At 44.0% G+C, this 23,731-nt stretch overlaps 1 protein-coding gene across 1 annotated transcript in view; it reads right to left on the bottom strand.

Annotated features, from left to right (window-relative positions):
- Positions 1 to 23,731, bottom strand: part of LOC135054906 (gastrula zinc finger protein XlCGF57.1-like) — a 55,701-nt gene that overhangs the window by 18,463 nt on the left and 13,507 nt on the right. The window contains exon 2 of the mRNA XM_063958368.1: positions 2,114 to 2,234. Coding sequence (XP_063814438.1) covers positions 2,114 to 2,191 — 78 coding nt within the window. The 5' untranslated portion in view covers positions 2,192 to 2,234. The remainder of the gene's footprint in view (positions 1 to 2,113; positions 2,235 to 23,731) is intronic.

Genomic DNA, 23,731 nt, shown 5'->3' with positions numbered 1-23,731 from the left:
AGAGGCAGGCGTATAACCAAGCAGTAAAGCACATCCTGCGTACACAGGGGAAGCAGTCAGTTTCCCAGCTGTTGGGATCCCGGAGGTCCGGATACAGACGCCGGAATCCCGACAGCCAAGGGAAACCCGGCGGTCGTAATCTCGAGGTCCACGCCACCCCACCCCCCGTGTTGGAAGCGTAGCAAGCCCGTGAGGGGACACGCTGCCCTGCCACCGGGATCCCATACTGAATCCTTATACAGTTATTTCCCCTGCCATAAAAGCAGTCACTGCACCAATCACATGCAAGCACTCTCCTTCAGACATGCTTGTGATTTGTGGAGGGACTTTCTTTTATGGAGAGGTGGCTGGTGGAAAGTTTCATTTAGGCGGTATATCTGTGGAAGCATAACGCAGGTGTCCTAAGGGAAGCTGATGGAAGACAGCAACCTCCTGTGGGACAGAAGGACAACACTACAAATACAAATTTGTTTTTTGTTTTTTTATAAAACCACAATTGGACTGTTACAGTAGTTCTGAAAGAACACACCATTCCTAGATTTTACCAGACTGAATGGGGTAAATTTACTAAAGCTTCAAAACATTTGAAAGTGGTGATGTTGCCCATAGCAACCAATAAGATTCAGTCTATCATTTTCTAGGATGAAATAGACAAATGATGGCAACCAATAAGATCCAGTCTATGCTCAACATCAAAACCTTTAATTTTTAGAAGCTTTAGTAAATTTTCCTCAATGTGTACTGGTTAATAAACACCACACAAGCTGAAAAGGAAAGCATGGACTTTCCACAAATATTGTAGTAATAGTCTACTTTATTAGAAATCACCAAGTTGGCTTATTTCCATTTAAGAAAGTTCCCTCTTTCAAGGGACAATTTCCATGAAAAAAAAAGTGAATTCTAAATAATAAAAAAAATACTTTACTTTGTTTATTTCAAAACGTATGGGTTTGCTGTGACCAATATATGTTACTTCCACAAGCAGGTCTGCAACAAATGATTTTCATTATGTGGTATTCTTCACCCGGAGAAAGGTTATCAATTTAAATACAGAAAGACAAGGTTGTATGTGCGGAATTTAACAACAGGAAAAAATAAAGTGGAAATAATTGCATATTATTGGTCAGATGCTTGGTTGCATAGTAATCCGTAGCAGGAAAAATTAAGTAATAATGCCACTGTGTAGGTTATGGGTACGGCCTCATCTGGAATGCAGTGTTCAATTCTGGAGGCCATATCTCCAGAAGAATATTAATACATTTGAGAAGAAAGGCAACTAAAATGGTGCATGGTCTACAGCATAAAACTTACCTGGAAAGACTAAAAGTTCTAAACATGTACAGTTTGAAGCAGATAAGGGATAGAGGGGACCTGATAGAGACTTTCAAATATATCAAGGGTTTTAACAACGTACAGGAGGGAGACAGTCTTCAAAGGAAGAGAAGTCTGAGAACACGAGGACATGCACTGAAACCAAGATGTAAGGAGGTTCAGGGGAAATTTACTTACAGAAAGGGTATTGGATGAGTGGAGTAGTCTCCAGCCAGAGATGGTTGAGGCTAAGACAGTAGAGCAATTTAAACATGCATGGGATATGTATATGAATATTCTTACAAAAGAACTAAGGGTCAAATGGGGTTGAGGTTAACTAAAGGTTAAAAAAAAAAAAAAAAAAAAAAAGGGGCATACTAGATGGGCCAAGTGGTTCTTATCTGTTGTCAAATTCTATGTTTCTATGTATATTAGAAGGTTGGCTGAGATGTACCATCTGGGTGGGCATGAGAAAAACGTGTTCCATCTTATGTCACCTTGATAACATAACTGGCGACACGGGGAATCAAGGGAAGGGGGAGGGGGGTACTTGTAGATCGCTGGGACAAAGACTTAAACAAGTGTTGGGGTGGGAGTGGGAGAATATCTTGATCTAATTCATATGTACAAGTTCAAATCAAGGTGTATTCTTTTTGTACCTCCAACTCACCCATGAAGTTGAGCAAAGAAGCCACAATTTTGTCAGGGCCTTACTACTAACCAAATACTCCCCCTGACTTTACAACTAGGACTTAGTGAGTTTTGCAGCCTTCCTTTTGGTCACAATCCCAGAATGCCTCACCTCCCCAGTCAGCAAGTGGAGGATCTCCAGGGTGAACTGTAGTATCCGCTCCGTTATCCCATCTTTGACCTTGTCCATCTTCTAGGAGTCAAAGAGACGTTCATATGATTGGATCCAGTCTCTACAAGACGTGTAAAGAATATATTGTTATACTCACATAATTACAAACAGAATGAGTCAACAGATCATATAGAGATATTTTAAGACCTGCCGAGAAATTTATGTTATCAGAGTTCCTATTAGTTAGAAATGTAGCCCCTGTTGCCACCCCACCAAAGAAAAACACCAGCACAACAGGGTTAATTGGCCCCAAGCAGCTGGGCATCTTTCTGAAAGAACATTTAGAAGAAGAAAAAAAAAAAAAAAAAAAAGGGCCAAAAAACAAAATCAGACACACATACCGCCACTGTATATCCTTGTATTCACTACTACAATGTATACAAGCAGGGCTTTTCTCCTACAAATTTACAAACCTTTATGTGTGATTTTCTTCTATCCAGAAGGTGTAACATGTGTATGATCAGTGACAATGCTAAATTCCTTGTCGTGTAAACAACCCTTATGAAGCTAAGAACACTGTACGCTGTTTATTTAAGAAATACCGTAATGATACGCTATTTGCGTAACGATCGCTCAGCCGTAGGCGAGACGCTCAAGCGTCACGTTCGCTCACGGCCCAGTGATCACAGGACACGTTATTGGTTATGTCTAGGGGAAAGATTCGCTGTAACGTAGCGTACGCTAGAGACCACGAGGAGGTCACCAGCGATGCAGACGCTCACAACACTATACCTTTATGTTAAACCTTATACCGATGAAATACACAGAATACCTTAATGTGAATACAGGGTGTAAATGCAACCTTGTGTAACCTGACTATCTACAAAAGCTATTTGAGCGTCACCGACGCTCAAGTGAACACTTAACACTATAGGAAATACACAGATACTGGTTTAGGTTTCCAAGGCCTATTAACTGTATTATATCTAGAATACTTGTAAAAGGGGATAACAGTACATATGATACACTACAATATAACAGAGACTTCCTAACCACAGAACTAAACAATAAATACAAAAAGACAATACTACACTGACCTAAATGCAATACGATACAATACTATAATACTATAAGGTATTTAAGAGAAAAAAAGAGGAGAGAGGAGAGAGAGAGAGAGAGAGAGAGAGAGAGAGAGAGAGAGAGAGAGAGAGAGAGAGAGAGAGAGAGAGAGAGAGAGAGAGAGAGAGAGAGAGAGAGAGATTGGCTCGCAGAAAGACAATGATTATGGAGAGAACTTACGCACAAAGGGTATGATCGCCAGCGCCTCGATATCCAGCTCCCGATTATCAGCAGATAACCGTTGATGAGAGAGTGAGAGCTGGATGTGGTCGGCCTGCCTATTTATGCTCCACACACAATGCAATCTCCTGGTCCTACAATCCCATTGTCCATTGGCCGAAGGAATTCGGCCCTGCATCATAACAAAAGGTCATAGGGTGATTCATACAGGTGGGCTGTGACGATTTCCAACAGCTCAGGTGGGTGGGAAACTGGGTTTCCCGCCGCATACCTGAGTATGTGCAAATCATAGAAATGGACATAAACTTCTTATGTCCATAACTATTCGCACGAGCGATTAATACGCTCCAAACCAACACCGGAATATTGCTAATTAAATACTCTTCCGATGGGTACCAAACACTGCAGTATGATTCCTGTTAAACCCTTCGTACGATGCAAAGAGGGATTCCTCAGCTCTGGGACACTATACTTTAACCAAACTTACAGAAACTATCAAAGGGATCATGATCTATAAACTACATTAATTGTGAACATTTGTAACTAATGAGTCGCACGCTACGATCACATAAACTCTACCGTAAATGCGCATACTGCGCGTGCGAGTGCACGCTATTGCGGGTATGCGCTTCCACGGGAGAGCGTACGCATGCGCAGCACGGACCAGTGTGCGGTGCAAATATGGCAACGTGCATTGAGACATTTTTCTGACTTTGACAGTCCACCCTTTGGCAGTCAATAATAACTGCCACAAAATATTTAAGGAGAAAAATGTAAGTCAGGGGTTAATTGATTTCCATGGTTGGGTAGGGGAGGAGAGAGGAGAAGGTGTGAAGAGGGTATGACCTAGTGAGAAAGCAGGAGCATGTGTGTATGAGTCCATGTTTGGAGGGTCATGTATCATCGTGCCGTACGTGTGGTAAATCAAGCTTCGAGGTATTGCGAAGTATACATTTGAATTCCTTCTTATCCTGTGGTACAGGTCTGTGGATGGGCTGTCAAACTTTACCGAGCTCATTTCGGCTTTCAGTTGTAACAAAATGGGGATGCACATTTTAGTTGATGATACATGAATGGGGGAGGTATGTGGTTGCTGATATCTGTGCCTGTATTCCCTATCGTCTATGTGTGTCGTTACCTGAGGGTTGTAGAGATGAAGATAAAGAACACTTACGAAAAATGCAATAATATTCTATGTCAGGGAAATGTACATTCGTCGATTGAGGTCTTGATTGGTGTCAGTTGATTGGAGTCTTCTTCTTTGTGCTTTTGCTCATAAATCGTGAGTAAAGCATACAACGTCCATGGATTTACAAAAAATGTTGGGCTATCGTGATTTTAAGGTTCCTAGGGAAACTGGGGTACCCATGGCATTGTCCATCAAAATCTTGTTTATCAGGTCGTCTGCTCTTCTTCTTTCCATCTTTCCGTTGTCGGCCCCTTGGCTCATCAAATCCTTCGTCTACGTGGGTCTTTGTACCTCGGAGGAAAACATAGAAATGGGTGAAAGACGGACCGTATACTCATTACATCATTACGTCATGGTTTCTAGCATTGGGTCATAAATCAAATCCAGGTTAATTACAGTTTCCTCACTCCTCAAGCTCATCACTTTTGTACTTTGTTTGCACCTTATTAAAGCCTGCCCGCATCTAAATATCAATCCAAACGATATAACGACACCCAAAATACATAGGAGAAACTTTCCAACATCCATTATGACTCCTTGAGCCCAGTCTCCTAAACCGGAGAACCAATTTCGCGGGTTCAACCATGACACCCAACCAGTCAGCTCATTACCTACAGCAGCAAGGGTGAGATTGTGTTTTCGACGAAATTCCCACTTTAATTGCAGAATATCGTCCATCTTTTGGTCTATGACCTCTACCGGATCCTCGGTGCTATTTGTGATATACGTGCAACACTTTATGCCGTACTGTGTTGCCAATGTAACACAATATCCGCCTGTTACTGCTGTAAGATAATTAAGAACCATCCTATGCTGAACTAGTTCTGTTTTGTAAGCTTGAAGTTCTCTTCCAGTGTATCTAAACGTGTCATCATACATTTCAGTGATATTATCTAACAAATTGGCGAGTGCGGAAATGTATCTATAATTCATCACACCTCGAGCGGTGCGAGTGAAATCTAACGCTACCAGAACCTGAATCCCGGTGGATTCATGGATAAGATCAGAGGCCGGATGCTCTAACCTTTCTGACAGTTGTCTTTTAACAAGGTGCTCGTAGTGAGTGTGAGTATAAGGAGTTTGGGCACCACGGTGTATGTCCTTCATTTTGTCATGTGTAACAGTCATTACTTCAGGCAATACTTTTCCAATATAACACAATCCTTCAGAGTTTGGGGCAAGCCACTTGTACGCCTTTCTCCCACATATGAAATATGCATCATCGGGGAGAACATAGGGGACGGAGAAGGACATGACCATGTTACAAACCTTCCAGGTGAAATCTCCTGACCCTAATTCTTCCATCTGTCTAATGCACGTATCGGTTTGTACGATATGTGCACAGTATCCTGGTGATACCTCTCCAACTTTAGTAATCCTATTTCCTAAGGTATATCGATACCGGAAAGATTTTCCTCTACTGGCTATGTGGCGTACGAGCTCTGTATCTGTAGGCATTCTATCTGCTCTGTGTGAAAAGGTCATGGTAAGGTTGCTCCATGACACTTCCCAATTTCCCGGTTTTCTGGGATTGGAGATGTTAAAACATATGAGGGACCTATCCACATGGTATTGGTGGAGCTTCAAACTAGGAGGGCTGGAGATGTTAAACCTCCGGTCCACCGGTCTCCCACCACTTAGCTCAAGTACCTCCCCTAACGTTAAAGGAAATGGTACTAGCCCTGATTTACTGTGACCCTGAGGTACTTGAGAGCATACCCAACAATCTGTTTGGTTTAACACGTTACCCACTAAGGAGTGATAGTCACTCAATGGATGCCGGTCCATATGGATATTAAAACTAGATTGGCATTTCTTTATGCATCCATCTTCAACCAGATTATCACAGAGCCTACAGATACAATTTTCCTCAGCTAACAATCCATCACAATTTCTTCTATCGGATCGTTTTCTGATACTCGCCTTTGCTTGTTGGCTTGGTTGATCTTGGAAAACTACGCCTCCATCATCATAATCGGAACCCATTCCAGAACCTCTTTCGACCTCTATGGTACTCTCGCCGGAACAGACTGCTCTGGTCAACATCATGGTTAACATCAAAATCCGGATCACAGTCTCTTGGGGCAAGTCCATCTTTGAGGAGGAAATAGAGAAGAATGAGAAGGGGGAAAAAGAAATTTTAAAGGAGAGGGGATGGGAAGTGGAGAAAACAATAAAAGGGAGAGGGGAGTCGACAGCTGCTTTCGGTCTTCAAGGCTCAGGTGCCGCCTCAGTCCTCCTGGAACAGACACTCTAGTGATACAACCTCTACCGTCTGTTCCTTATCACGGGACTTCTCTGGATCAGCAACCTTCTTGCAGTGGGATGAATGGACCCAAGTCTCTCTCTCAGCAACCTTCAATGCTGTGGTGCTAGTCAATAAGACCTGGTATGGTCCTTCCCATCTATCAATAAGACAACCTGAGCGTAGAAAATTTCGTATCATTACATAATCCCCAGGTTCAATGTCATGACAATTACTATCTGGTAAATCAGGAATCACCAACTTCAGATTATCATTTTGATTCCTCAACTGCTTACTCATATTAATTAAGTACTTTACAGTTACTTCATTGTTACATTTCAAATCATCCTGAGGGTTAATTATGACATGCGGTTGTCGACCAAACAGAATTTCAAAAGGAGACAGATTAAGAGGGGACCTGGGAGTGGTTCTGATACTATACAAAACAATGGGTAAAGCTTCTGGCCACGTCAATCCTGTCTCTGCCATTACTTTACTCAATTTATTTTTAATAGTGCTGTTCACTCTTTCGACCTTCGCACTCGCCTGTGGACGGTACGGAGTGTGCAGCTTACTATCAATTCCCATCAACTTACACATTCCTTGAAAGACATCACCTGTAAAATGGGTACCCCTATCACTTTCAATGATTCTAGGGATACCATATCTACATACAAATTCCTGCACAATTTTCTTAGCTGTAAACATAGCGGTATTTGTAGCTGTTGGAAAAGCTTCGACCCAATTCGAGAAAACATCTATGCAAACAAGTACATATTTCAAATTTCTACATGGGGGTAATTGAATGAAGTCAATTTGTATTACTTGGAAAGGGCCGCCGGCAGGTGGGATATGGGATGGTTCTGTTGGTATTGCTTTTCCAATATTCTTTCTCAGACAGGTAAGGCATGACATTGCTCTTTTACTAGCATGAGAGGAGAATCCTGGGGCGCACCAGTATGCTCTTACCAATTTGCACATCCCCTCCTTGCCTAGATGAGTCAGCCCGTGAGCTGCTTCAGCCAGACACGGAAGGTATGCCCTGGGGGCCACTGGTTTACCATGTCCATCCGTCCAGAGCCCTGAGGACTCCTGGCCATATCCCTTTGCCTTCCAGACTGCCTTCTCCTGAGTGGAACACAAATTCTGCATTTCACACAACTTTTGTGTGTTGATGGTATTAAATACCATCAGTTGTGTGGTGTCTGTCCGTATGGGGGTAGCAGCTGCAAGCTTTGCAGCTTCGTCTGCTCGGCTGTTACCAAGGGATACTGGGTCTTGACTATATGTATGTGCTTTACATTTGATAACAGCCACTCTGTCGGGTTCCTGTATCGCTGTTAGCGCATGCAGCTCACATAAAAAGGCTTCTATCGGTGTACCAGCTGCCGTCATGAAATTTCTGAGACGCCATAGCGCTCCGAAATCATGGACTACCCCGAACGCGTATCTAGAATCGGTGTAGATATTGGCAGACTTACCCTTAGCCAATTCACATGCTCTGGTTAGGGCGACCAGTTCAGCAACCTGGGCTGAGTGAGGTGGGCCTAGCGGTTCCGCTTCTATGGTGTCTTGGTCATCTACGACTGCGTATCCAGTACACAAGTCTCCCGAGTCTGACTGTCTGTGACAACTACCGTCCGTGTAGAACGTGAGTTCTGCATCTTCTAGTGGATTGTCACTGATGTCAGGCCTTGCGGAAAAATTTTGGGTCAAATATTCCATACAATCATGTGTATCTTCCTTTGCATTAAATCCTCCTTCCCCATCACTCTCACCTCCCACCCTTTGCGCCTGTCCAGGCACACCTGGGAGAAATGTTGCAGGGTTTAATGCGCTGCATCTCCTTATGGTGATGTTTACTGGGGCCATTAATGCCAATTCCCATCTCGTAAACCTTGCTGATGAGACATGTCTGGTTTGGGCAGAATTCAATAAGGCCGATACCGCATGTGGTGTATGGATTGTGAGGTTGTGGCCTAGCACGACATCTTCGCTTTTCGTCACTAGCAATGCTATTGCCGCAACGCTACGCAAGCATGTGGGGAGGGATCGCGCTACCGTGTCTAGCTGCGCGCTGTAGTATGCAATTGGCCTGCTGGCATCACCGTGTTTTTGTGTTAGTACCCCTGCTGCGCACCCAGCACTTTCTGTTCCGTATAGCTCAAAGGGTTTCCCATAGTCTGGCATACCTAATGCTGGTGCCTGCGTTAGGCACTGTTTGAGTCTCTCAAATGCTGTTTCGGATTCGTCTGTATGCGAAATCCGATCAGGTTTGTTTGAGGAGACCATTTCCTGCAAAGGTAGTGCTAATATGGAAAACCCTGGGATCCAATTACGGCAATACCCACACATTCCTAAAAACGTCCTGATCTGTTGCTGGGTTTGTGGCAGTGTCATGTCTCTAATGGCTTGGATTCTATCAGCGGTCAGGTGTCTCAGTCCTTGTGTTAGACAGTGTCCCAAGTATTTTACCTTAGCTTGGCATAATTGCAACTTGTCTTTGGAGACCTTGTGACCTGTGTCTGAAAGATGAAACAGGAGCTGTTTCGTATCCTTCAGGGATGCCTCCAATGAATCAGAACACAGCAGTAGATCATCCACGTACTGTATCAACACTGATCCACTTTCCGGTTGGAAAGACTGTAAACAATCATGCAAAGCCTGAGAAAATATACTTGGACTATCTATGAAACCTTGGGGTAACCGAGTCCACGTATATTGGACTCCTCTGTATGTGAATGCAAACAAATATTGGCTGTCAGGGTGCAGAGGTACCGAAAAGAAAGCGGAGCAGAGGTCAATAACAGTGAAAAATTTGGCAGTGGGAGGAATTTGCATTAGGATGACAGCTGGATTAGGCACTACGGGGAACTGACTCTCAACTATTTTGTTAATCCCCCTTAGATCCTGCACTAGCCTGTAACCCCTCCCCCCACTCTTTTTAACAGGGAAGATGGGACTATTTGCTGTGCTGGACGTTCTTACTAGAATGCCCTGTTGTAGCAAGCGCTCTATTACCGGGAAAACTCCTAACTCCACCTCTGGCTTCAGAGGATACTGTGGGATTTTTGGAGCTATCCTACCATCTTTTACTTGTACAACTACTGGAGCTACATTTGCCATTAATCCAGTGTCCTGTCCATCTTTTGTCCAAAGCGACTCTGGTATCTGAGATGTCATCTCTTCTACTTGGGATGGATTCCTATTTGTCATAATGGAATGTGACATTAATTTTGATGGGGAGTCTAACATGTCTCGTACTTCCTGAGCGTGATTCTCAGGGATGTCCAAGAATACACCTTCAGGAGTACAATAAATGACGCAACCCATTTTACATAGTAAGTCTCTTCCCAGGAGATTGGTCGGTGCCGATGCAGCCAGCAAAAAGGAATGCTTGGTATGCAAAGGCCCTATTGTAATCTCGGCTGGTTTGCTAACAGGGTAGTGCTGGACTACTCCTGTTACTCCTATGGCTGGAACTGTCCTACCAGTGGTTCTCATGCCCACTGTCGAATTGATCACTGACTTGGCCGCCCCTGTGTCTACAAGAAAGTTTAAAGTTTTACCGGCTACATTGATTGCAATCTCTGGTTCGCTTCCAAGACTGGCAATCAATTTAACTGGTTGCAGATTACAGGTATGGCCACACCCCTATTGGGTATGCTGACCTCCCTGAATCCCGCTGGCAGCAACTACTTGTGAGGGAGTTAGCTGGGAACTACCAGAGGCATGCCAGTCTCTGTTTGGGGGATATCTTTTTGTTTCCCCTGTATGTGGCTCAAAACTCCGCCTCTGTGGACCCTGCTCCCAATGTCGTGTGTGGTGTTGTTGTCTAGGGGGTTGAAAAGATCTTTGTACATTTCTTACTCTACAGTCTCGTGCATAATGTCCTGGTTTGTTACAAGAAAAACATGTTATTACACTTGCCTTACCCACAGGATTCGGTGGTACATACGCAGGCTGCCTTGTGGTCAGCGCCTGTATACTTACGGACATCAACTTATCACTTTGCGACTCCCTGTGCCTAGTGATATTTCTGTCGTGATCAATAGCAGCCTCTCTCAAGGTGGACACTGACAGACCTCGCCAACATGGCTGCGTGGTCTGTACCCTAGCTTTTAATGTTTCTTTCAAACCATCCATCAGTACAGATACTGCTACTTCTCGATGGTTTGGGTTGGTCTTAATGTCTTCTATACCAGTGTACTTTGCCATTTCTAATAGTGCCCGGTGAAAATATTCTATTGCCGTTTCGGACTCCTTTTGCTTAATGGAAAATATTTTATTCCATTTAACAACGGCTGGGAAATACTCTTTTAGCTGTAAATTTATCCTTTTTACATTATCCTTGTTGTACACGTCTGTAAGCGGTACATCTTTATCCAATGCACAATCAGCTAAAAACTGAGTTGCATCAACATTGGAAGGTAAACAAGCTCTTAGCAGTATCTGCCAATCCTTGTTGTTGGGTTCTACCGTGTTACCTAAATCCCTGATGTATTTTTGGCTAGCAACTAAATCCTTCCTGGGGTCAGGAAATTCGGACACTATTGTTCTTAATTCCATTCTGGAAAATGGAGTGTACATGGCAATGTTCCTTATGGGAGTGGCGCCAGACACATCTGTTTTTCCATTGGGAACTGCTATTACCCTTACAGGAGCAATTCTAACAGCCTCTTCCTGTGTAGATTCTACAGCTTGTTGTGGTACAATTGTTTCTGTGTAGTGCATGGTGCCGTACTTACCCGTTGACACGACCTCACCTATCCCTCCGCTAGGGGCTTTCACTAATCTCGTGGGTGTCGCTGTGCCTACTGTGGTCTCTGCTATGGTGGCTGCAAGAGAGAGAGCTGAAATTGTTGCTGAATCGTCTTCTTGATCACACTCCTGAGGAAGGTTCAAAACAGGGTACATCTTGCACGGGTTAATACTTGCATGAGTTATTTGGTTAACATCATTAACATTTACAGTGTTACTAAGAGTTTGTGTTTTACAACCCAGTGCGTTTCTCTCCGCAATCAACTTCTCTCCTGCAATGTATGGTGGGGGAGGAGCTGTGGCAATCAACTTCCTGACTGCCCCAGATCCCGCCGCCAGAGCCAAACCTCTCTGTATCTCACCTTCCTGGTGCCATAACTGTAAATAATCATGATGCTGAATTCGTCTCTTTGCTGATTTTACGAGACATATCCTCCTCCTTAAATTTTGTAACACCTCTGGACTGAAGCTACCTATTCTTGGGAACTTGTCCCTGTCTTGTACAGTCATTCTCTCCCATTCATCACATAAAGATTCGGTGTGAATTCCATATTTTTCACACATTACATATCGTGCCGACCCAACTGGTCGGTTCACAGAATCAACCTGAACCAGGGTTGATCGCCCCCTACCTGAGCAACTGGCCCCCATAGTCTGTAGGTGTTGCTTAATCCTCCTTGGATTTTCTGTATCAAGGTTTTCAGCAAGCCTTTTCAGACAACCAAATTACTCCACAGTAGGCCGGCGGTGGCGGTTTACCGAGTACCCCACTCACTCGCCCACCTCGACCAATACGACCTGTAAACACCGTTATGATGCCAGCGTACTCGATACAGGGCCCCTATGGAACCTTCAGTTTACTGGAACATATGAGGGTTACCCGCAGGACACTTACTCTTTCCAGTAAAGTTGGGGTTGTTAGATAGTTCCTGAGTGACCAGCGAACTTCCCTTCCAAAAATAAAAAATTACACAAATCACGTCAGAATGTACAAATAGCGTTTGTGACCACTTTACTCTAATGGTATTTAGGTCAGATTACTAACTACTGCACACAATTACGTGTGGTCCAATCGTTCAGTACACGAGCACTACTTGTCATGTACTGAAAGATCAATGGAATCGATGTTTCCGGCCGCGATTCCTTCAGCAAGAGCTTATGGCCTATATGGGTTCTGCACCAACACCCCAGGCGTTGTGCCACTGGACTTTTATAGCGGACCTTTTACCTTACGACCTCCTGGTCTTGTTCCTTATGACCTCCTGGTCTTGTTACCTTATGGTCCGCTATACTCTAATGCTCAAATATTATTTAACCAGAGATGCCTCCCTGGCCACCGTATATGTCACTTACACGTATGTTCCTTGACGAGTACCCGACTTTCCTTTTGGTTCCACCTTAAAGTTATATAAACTTTTGTATACAAAACACACTCACTCAACACATGTACACTTTGTTTCTATATCTATTTCTGCGCAGAAATTGTCTTCAGGCCAAAAGTGTTACCAATTAGGAGCAGGATCTGTTAAACTAAATTTCAGATTTTCCAAAAAATAGATTTGCGTTATTTACCGCTGTGCGTTACTTATCGCTTTTGCGCTAATTATCGCTTTGCGCTAATTATCGCTTTGCGCTAATTCAACTTTTCGTGACTTGGGCTACGTGGGCGTAACCAGACGCTACGTTGCGTAGTGAACGCTGCGTGCGTCTGCCTTTTGGATTGCGTACGCTAGTCTTTGTTAGCGACACGTGTACGCAATGCAAAGGATCCACCGTAACACAATATATTTATTTATCAATGTAGGTGATCCCTGATCATCTACCGCAATCCACACTGACTGCCTTGTATCTCAGACAAACCGTGTGTTTGTTCTATACTTTAACTATTACCTCTACTTTTAAATAACAGCAAATCTCTTTTTTTAGCACTTTCTATCAACTATAAAAAATTGGCAAACAGGAATAGTGATATACGAAAATGAAACAGAAATGCAGATAAATGTATGCGTACGCAAGACAAAAGAAAAATAAACAGTTTTAAAAGACACAAGCGTTTTGTTCTTACTTCCGGTTACCGGATTCCTTCAGCACTCTTTACCTAAGCGAAGCAGACGCTTATCCCGTCAGCAACTGCGAGATAACCTCCCACCCTTTTGCTGGGGGATAATGTCTGCTGATCTACCTAGTGCAGATGTGAAAAGGACCGGACGAGCCCGCAATTGACAATGCTAAATTCCTTGTCGTGTAAACAACCCTTATGAAGCTAAGAACACTGTACGCTGTTTATTTAAGAAATACCGTAATGATACGCTATTTGCGTAACGATCGCTCAGCCGTAGGCGAGACGCTCAAGCGTCACGTTCGCTCACGGCCCAGTGATCACAGGACACGTTATTGGTTATGTCTAGGGGAAAGATTCGCTGTAACGTAGCGTACGCTAGAGACCACGAGGAGGTCACCAGCGATGCAGACGCTCACAACACTATACCTTTATGTTAAACCTTATACCGATGAAATACACAGAATACCTTAATGTGAATACAGGGTGTAAATGCAACCTTGTGTAACCTGACTATCTACAAAAGCTATTTGAGCGTCACCGACGCTCAAGTGAACACTTAACACTATAGGAAATACACAGATACTGGTTTAGGTTTCCAAGGCCTATTAACTGTATTATATCTAGAATACTTGTAAAAGGGGATAACAGTACATATGATACACTACAATATAACAGAGACTTCCTAACCACAGAACTAAACAATAAATACAAAAAGACAATACTACACTGACCTAAATGCAATACGATACAATACTATAATACTATAAGGTATTTAAGAGAAAAAAAGAGGAGAGAGGGAGATAGAGAGAGAGAGAGAGAGAGAGAGAGAGAGAGATTGGCTCGCAGAAAGACAATGATTATGGAGAGAACTTACGCACAAAGGGTATGATCGCCAGCGCCTCGATATCCAGCTCCCGATTATCAGCAGATAACCGTTGATGAGAGAGTGAGAGCTGGATGTGGTCGGCCTGCCTATTTATGCTCCACACACAATGCAATCTCCTGGTCCTACAATCCCATTGTCCATTGGCCGAAGGAATTCGGCCCTGCATCATAACAAAAGGTCATAGGGTGATTCATACAGGTGGGCTGTGACGATTTCCAACAGCTCAGGTGGGTGGGAAACTGGGTTTCCCGCCGCATACCTGAGTATGTGCAAATCATAGAAATGGACATAAACTTCTTATGTCCATAACTATTCGCACGAGCGATTAATACGCTCCAAACCAACACCGGAATATTGCTAATTAAATACTCTTCCGATGGGTACCAAACACTGCAGTATGATTCCTGTTAAACCCTTCGTACGATGCAAAGAGGGATTCCTCAGCTCTGGGACACTATACTTTAACCAAACTTACAGAAACTATCAAAGGGATCATGATCTATAAACTACATTAATTGTGAACATTTGTAACTAATGAGTCGCACGCTACGATCACAAACTCTACCGTAAATGCGCATACTGCGCGTGCGAGTGCACGCTATTGCGGGTATGCGCTTCCACGGGAGAGCGTACGCATGCGCAGCACGGACCAGTGTGCGGTGCAAATATGGCAACGTGCATTGAGACATTTTTCTGACTTTGACATCAGTTATAGCCCTTTTATGGATAAGCATTTCTTAAGGGGGGTACTCACGGAGCGATATTCTAAGCAATCTGTCAAAGTCAGAAAAATGTCTCAATGCACGTTGCCATATTTGCACCGCACACTGGTCCGTGCTGCGCATGCGTACGCTCTCCCGTGGAAGCGCATACCCGCAATAGCGTGCACTCGCACGCGCAGTATGCGCATTTACGGTAGAGTTTATGTGATCGTAGCGTGCGACTCATTAGTTACAAATGTTCACAATTAATGTAGTTTATAGATCATGATCCCTTTGATAGTTTCTGTAAGTTTGGTTAAAGTATAGTGTCCCAGAGCTGAGGAATCCCTCTTTGCATCGTACGAAGGGTTTAACAGGAATCATACTGCAGTGTTTGGTACCCATCGGAAGAGTATTTAATTAGCAATATTCCGGTGTTGGTTTGGAGCGTATTAATCGCTCGTGCGAATAGTTATGGACATAAGAAGTTTATGTCCATTTCTATGATTTGCACATACTCAGGTATGCGGCGGGAAACCCAGTTTCCCACCCACCTGAGCTGTTGGAAATCGTCACAGCCCACCTGTATGAATCACCCTATGACCTTTTGTTATGATGCAGGGCCGAATTCCTTCGGCCAATGGACAATGGGATTGTAGGACCAGGAGATTGCATTGTGTGTGGAGCATAAATAGGCAGGCCGACCACATCCAGCTCTCACTCTCTCATCAACGGTTATCTGCTGATAATCGGGAGCTGGATATCGAGGCGCTGGCGATCATACCCTTTGTGCGTAAGTTCTCTCCATAATCATTGTCTTTCTGCGAGCCAATCTCTCTCTCTCTCTCTATCTCCCTCTCTCTATCTCCCTCTCTCCTCTTTTTTCTCTTAAATACCTTATAGTATTATAGTATTGTATCGTATTGCATTTAGGTCAGTGTAGTATTGTCTTTTTGTATTTATTGTTTAGTTCTGTGGTTAGGAAGTCTCTGTTATATTGTAGTGTATCATATGTACTGTTATCCCCTTTTACAAGTATTCTAGATATAATACAGTTAATAGGCCTTGGAAACCTAAACCAGTATCTGTGTATTTCCTATAGTGTTAAGTGTTCACTTGAGCGTCGGTGACGCTCAAATAGCTTTTGTAGATAGTCAGGTTACACAAGGTTGCATTTACACCCTGTATTCACATTAAGGTATTCTGTGTATTTCATCGGTATAAGGTTTAACATAAAGGTATAGTGTTGTGAGCGTCTGCATCGCTGGTGACCTCCTCGTGGTCTCTAGCGTACGCTACGTTACAGCGAATCTTTCCCCTAGACATAACCAATAACGTGTCCTGTGATCACTGGGCCGTGAGCGAACGTGACGCTTGAGCGTCTCGCCTACGGCTGAGCGATCGTTACGCAAATAGCGTATCATTACGGTATTTCTTAAATAAACAGCGTACAGTGTTCTTAGCTTCATAAGGGTTGTTTACACGACAAGGAATTTAGCATTGTCAATTGCGGGCTCGTCCGGTCCTTTTCACATCTGCACTAGGTAGATCAGCAGACATTATCCCCCAGCAAAAGGGTGGGAGGTTATCTCGCAGTTGCTGACGGGATAAGCGTCTGCTTCGCTTAGGTAAAGAGTGCTGAAGGAATCCGGTAACCGGAAGTAAGAACAAAACGCTTGTGTCTTTTAAAACTGTTTATTTTTCTTTTGTCTTGCGTACGCATACATTTATCTGCATTTCTGTTTCATTTTCGTATATCACTATTCCTGTTTGCCAATTTTTTATAGTTGATAGAAAGTGCTAAAAAAAGAGATTTGCTGTTATTTAAAAGTAGAGGTAATAGTTAAAGTATAGAACAAACACACGGTTTGTCTGAGATACAAGGCAGTCAGTGTGGATTGCGGTAGATGATCAGGGATCACCTACATTGATAAATAAATATATTGTGTTACGGTGGATCCTTTGCATTGCGTACACGTGTCGCTAACAAAGACTAGCGTACGCAATCCAAAAGGCAGACGCACGCAGCGTTCACTACGCAACGTAGCGTCTGGTTACGCCCACGTAGCCCAAGTCACGAAAAGTTGAATTAGCGCAAAGCGATAATTAGCGCAAAGCGATAATTAGCGCAAAAGCGATAAGTAACGCACAGCGGTAAATAACGCAAATCTATTTTTTGGAAAATCTGAAATTTAGTTTAACAGATCCTGCTCCTAATTGGTAACACTTTTGGCCTGAAGACAATTTCTGCGCAGAAATAGATATAGAAACAAAGTGTACATGTGTTGAGTGAGTGTGTTTTGTATACAAAAGTTTATATAACTTTAAGGTGGAACCAAAAGGAAAGTCGGGTACTCGTCAAGGAACATACGTGTAAGTGACATATACGGTGGCCAGGGAGGCATCTCTGGTTAAATAATATTTGAGCATTAGAGTATAGCGGACCATAAGGTAACAAGACCAGGAGGTCATAAGGAACAAGACCAGGAGGTCGTAAGGTAAAAGGTCCGCTATAAAAGTCCAGTGGCACAACGCCTGGGGTGTTGGTGCAGAACCCATATAGGCCATAAGCTCTTGCTGAAGGAATCGCGGCCGGAAACATCGATTCCATTGATCTTTCAGTACATGACAAGTAGTGCTCGTGTACTGAACGATTGGACCACACGTAATTGTGTGCAGTAGTTAGTAATCTGACCTAAATACCATTAGAGTAAAGTGGTCACAAACGCTATTTGTACATTCTGACGTGATTTGTGTAATTTTTTATTTTTGGAAGGGAAGTTCGCTGGTCACTCAGGAACTATCTAACAACCCCAACTTTACTGGAAAGAGTAAGTGTCCTGCGGGTAACCCTCATATGTTCCAGTAAACTGAAGGTTCCATAGGGGCCCTGTATCGAGTACGCTGGCATCATAACGGTGTTTACAGGTCGTATTGGTCGAGGTGGGCGAGTGAGTGGGGTACTCGGTAAACCGCCACCGCCGGCCTACTGTGGAGTAATTTGGTTGTCTGAAAAGGCTTGCTGAAAACCTTGATACAGAAAATCCAAGGAGGATTAAGCAACACCTACAGACTATGGGGGCCAGTTGCTCAGGTAGGGGGCGATCAACCCTGGTTCAGGTTGATTCTGTGAACCGACCAGTTGGGTCGGCACGATATGTAATGTGTGAAAAATATGGAATTCACACCGAATCTTTATGTGATGAATGGGAGAGAATGACTGTACAAGACAGGGACAAGTTCCCAAGAATAGGTAGCTTCAGTCCAGAGGTGTTACAAAATTTAAGGAGGAGGATATGTCTCGTAAAATCAGCAAAGAGACGAATTCAGCATCATGATTATTTACAGTTATGGCACCAGGAAGGTGAGATACAGAGAGGTTTGGCTCTGGCGGCGGGATCTGGGGCAGTCAGGAAGTTGATTGCCACAGCTCCTCCCCCACCATACATTGCAGGAGAGAAGTTGATTGCGGAGAGAAACGCACTGGGTTGTAAAACACAAACTCTTAGTAACACTGTAAATGTTAATGATGTTAACCAAATAACTCATGCAAGTATTAACCCGTGCAAGATGTACCCTGTTTTGAACCTTCCTCAGGAGTGTGATCAAGAAGACGATTCAGCAACAATTTCAGCTCTCTCTCTTGCAGCCACCATAGCAGAGACCACAGTAGGCACAGCGACACCCACGAGATTAGTGAAAGCCCCTAGCGGAGGGATAGGTGAGGTCGTGTCAACGGGTAAGTACGGCACCATGCACTACACAGAAACAATTGTACCACAACAAGCTGTAGAATCTACACAGGAAGAGGCTGTTAGAATTGCTCCTGTAAGGGTAATAGCAGTTCCCAATGGAAAAACAGATGTGTCTGGCGCCACTCCCATAAGGAACATTGCCATGTACACTCCATTTTCCAGAATGGAATTAAGAACAATAGTGTCCGAATTTCCTGACCCCAGGAAGGATTTAGTTGCTAGCCAAAAATACATCAGGGATTTAGGTAACACGGTAGAACCCAACAACAAGGATTGGCAGATACTGCTAAGAGCTTGTTTACCTTCCAATGTTGATGCAACTCAGTTTTTAGCTGATTGTGCATTGGATAAAGATGTACCGCTTACAGACGTGTACAACAAGGATAATGTAAAAAGGATAAATTTACAGCTAAAAGAGTATTTCCCAGCCGTTGTTAAATGGAATAAAATATTTTCCATTAAGCAAAAGGAGTCCGAAACGGCAATAGAATATTTTCACCGGGCACTATTAGAAATGGCAAAGTACACTGGTATAGAAGACATTAAGACCAACCCAAACCATCGAGAAGTAGCAGTATCTGTACTGATGGATGGTTTGAAAGAAACATTAAAAGCTAGGGTACAGACCACGCAGCCATGTTGGCGAGGTCTGTCAGTGTCCACCTTGAGAGAGGCTGCTATTGATCACGACAGAAATATCACTAGGCACAGGGAGTCGCAAAGTGATAAGTTGATGTCCGTAAGTATACAGGCGCTGACCACAAGGCAGCCTGCGTATGTACCACCGAATCCTGTGGGTAAGGCAAGTGTAATAACATGTTTTTCTTGTAACAAACCAGGACATTATGCACGAGACTGTAGAGTAAGAAATGTACAAAGATCTTTTCAACCCCCTAGACAACAACACCACACACGACATTGGGAGCAGGGTCCACAGAGGCGGAGTTTTGAGCCACATACAGGGGAAACAAAAAGATATCCCCCAAACAGAGACTGGCATGCCTCTGGTAGTTCCCAGCTAACTCCCTCACAAGTAGTTGCTGCCAGCGGGATTCAGGGAGGTCAGCATACCCAATAGGGGTGTGGCCATACCTGTAATCTGCAACCAGTTAAATTGATTGCCAGTCTTGGAAGCGAACCAGAGATTGCAATCAATGTAGCCGGTAAAACTTTAAACTTTCTTGTAGACACAGGGGCGGCCAAGTCAGTGATCAATTCGACAGTGGGCATGAGAACCACTGGTAGGACAGTTCCAGCCATAGGAGTAACAGGAGTAGTCCAGCACTACCCTGTTAGCAAACCAGCCGAGATTACAATAGGGCCTTTGCATACCAAGCATTCCTTTTTGCTGGCTGCATCGGCACCGACCAATCTCCTGGGAAGAGACTTACTATGTAAAATGGGTTGCGTCATTTATTGTACTCCTGAAGGTGTATTCTTGGACATCCCTGAGAATCACGCTCAGGAAGTACGAGACATGTTAGACTCCCCATCAAAATTAATGTCACATTCCATTATGACAAATAGGAATCCATCCCAAGTAGAAGAGATGACATCTCAGATACCAGAGTCGCTTTGGACAAAAGATGGACAGGACACTGGATTAATGGCAAATGTAGCTCCAGTAGTTGTACAAGTAAAAGATGGTAGGATAGCTCCAAAAATCCCACAGTATCCTCTGAAGCCAGAGGTGGAGTTAGGAGTTTTCCCGGTAATAGAGCGCTTGCTACAACAGGGCATTCTAGTAAGAACGTCCAGCACAGCAAATAGTCCCATCTTCCCTGTTAAAAAGAGTGGGGGGAGGGGTTACAGGCTAGTGCAGGATCTAAGGGGGATTAACAAAATAGTTGAGAGTCAGTTCCCCGTAGTGCCTAATCCAGCTGTCATCCTAATGCAAATTCCTCCCACTGCCAAATTTTTCACTGTTATTGACCTCTGCTCCGCTTTCTTTTCGGTACCTCTGCACCCTGACAGCCAATATTTGTTTGCATTCACATACAGAGGAGTCCAATATACGTGGACTCGGTTACCCCAAGGTTTCATAGATAGTCCAAGTATATTTTCTCAGGCTTTGCATGATTGTTTACAGTCTTTCCAACCGGAAAGTGGATCAGTGTTGATACAGTACGTGGATGATCTACTGCTGTGTTCTGATTCATTGGAGGCATCCCTGAAGGATACGAAACAGCTCCTGTTTCATCTTTCAGACACAGGTCACAAGGTCTCCAAAGACAAGTTGCAATTATGCCAAGCTAAGGTAAAATACTTGGGACACTGTCTAACACAAGGACTGAGACACCTGACCGCTGATAGAATCCAAGCCATTAGAGACATGACACTGCCACAAACCCAGCAACAGATCAGGACGTTTTTAGGAATGTGTGGGTATTGCCGTAATTGGATCCCAGGGTTTTCCATATTAGCACTACCTTTGCAGGAAATGGTCTCCTCAAACAAACCTGATCGGATTTCGCATACAGACGAATCCGAAACAGCATTTGAGAGACTCAAACAGTGCCTAACGCAGGCACCAGCATTAGGTATGCCAGACTATGGGAAACCCTTTGAGCTATACGGAACAGAAAGTGCTGGGTGCGCAGCAGGGGTACTAACACAAAAACACGGTGATGCCAGCAGGCCAATTGCATACTACAGCGCGCAGCTAGACACGGTAGCGCGATCCCTCCCCACATGCTTGCGTAGCGTTGCGGCAATAGCATTGCTAGTGACGAAAAGCGAAGATGTCGTGCTAGGCCACAACCTCACAATCCATACACCACATGCGGTATCGGCCTTATTGAATTCTGCCCAAACCAGACATGTCTCATCAGCAAGGTTTACGAGATGGGAATTGGCATTAATGGCCCCAGTAAACATCACCATAAGGAGATGCAGCGCATTAAACCCTGCAACATTTCTCCCAGGTGTGCCTGGACAGGCACAAAGGGTGGGAGGTGAGAGTGATGGGGAAGGAGGATTTAATGCAAAGGAAGATACACATGATTGTATGGAATATTTGACCCAAAATTTTTCCGCAAGGCCTGACATCAGTGACAATCCACTAGAAGATGCAGAACTCACGTTCTACACGGACGGTAGTTGTCACAGACAGTCAGACTCGGGAGACTTGTGTACTGGATACGCAGTCGTAGATGACCAAGACACCATAGAAGCGGAACCGCTAGGCCCACCTCACTCAGCCCAGGTTGCTGAACTGGTCGCCCTAACCAGAGCATGTGAATTGGCTAAGGGTAAGTCTGCCAATATCTACACCGATTCTAGATACGCGTTCGGGGTAGTCCATGATTTCGGAGCGCTATGGCGTCTCAGAAATTTCATGACGGCAGCTGGTACACCGATAGAAGCCTTTTTATGTGAGCTGCATGCGCTAACAGCGATACAGGAACCCGACAGAGTGGCTGTTATCAAATGTAAAGCACATACATATAGTCAAGACCCAGTATCCCTTGGTAACAGCCGAGCAGACGAAGCTGCAAAGCTTGCAGCTGCTACCCCCATACGGACAGACACCACACAACTGATGGTATTTAATACCATCAACACACAAAAGTTGTGTGAAATGCAGAATTTGTGTTCCACTCAGGAGAAGGCAGTCTGGAAGGCAAAGGGATATGGCCAGGAGTCCTCAGGGCTCTGGACGGATGGACATGGTAAACCAGTGGCCCCCAGGGCATACCTTCCGTGTCTGGCTGAAGCAGCTCACGGGCTGACTCATCTAGGCAAGGAGGGGATGTGCAAATTGGTAAGAGCATACTGGTGCGCCCCAGGATTCTCCTCTCATGCTAGTAAAAGAGCAATGTCATGCCTTACCTGTCTGAGAAAGAATATTGGAAAAGCAATACCAACAGAACCATCCCATATCCCACCTGCCGGCGGCCCTTTCCAAGTAATACAAATTGACTTCATTCAATTACCCCCATGTAGAAATTTGAAATATGTACTTGTTTGCATAGATGTTTTCTCGAATTGGGTCGAAGCTTTTCCAACAGCTACAAATACCGCTATGTTTACAGCTAAGAAAATTGTGCAGGAATTTGTATGTAGATATGGTATCCCTAGAATCATTGAAAGTGATAGGGGTACCCATTTTACAGGTGATGTCTTTCAAGGAATGTGTAAGTTGATGGGAATTGATAGTAAGCTGCACACTCCGTACCGTCCACAGGCGAGTGCGAAGGTCGAAAGAGTGAACAGCACTATTAAAAATAAATTGAGTAAAGTAATGGCAGAGACAGGATTGACGTGGCCAGAAGCTTTACCCATTGTTTTGTATAGTATCAGAACCACTCCCAGGTCCCCTCTTAATCTGTCTCCTTTTGAAATTCTGTTTGGTCGACAACCGCATGTCATAATTAACCCTCAGGATGATTTGAAATGTAACAATGAAGTAACTGTAAAGTACTTAATTAATATGAGTAAGCAGTTGAGGAATCAAAATGATAATCTGAAGTTGGTGATTCCTGATTTACCAGATAGTAATTGTCATGACATTGAACCTGGGGATTATGTAATGATACGAAATTTTCTACGCTCAGGTTGTCTTATTGATAGATGGGAAGGACCATACCAGGTCTTATTGACTAGCACCACAGCATTGAAGGTTGCTGAGAGAGAGACTTGGGTCCATTCATCCCACTGCAAGAAGGTTGCTGATCCAGAGAAGTCCCGTGATAAGGAACAGACGGTAGAGGTTGTATCA

The sequence above is a fragment of the Pseudophryne corroboree genome, chromosome 3 (assembly GCF_028390025.1).
Source record: "Pseudophryne corroboree isolate aPseCor3 chromosome 3, aPseCor3.hap2, whole genome shotgun sequence".
NCBI classification, from domain to species: domain Eukaryota; kingdom Metazoa; phylum Chordata; class Amphibia; order Anura; family Myobatrachidae; genus Pseudophryne; species Pseudophryne corroboree.
Note: the sequence above shows the minus strand (reverse complement) of the source record. Positions and strands in the feature narration are given on the sequence as shown.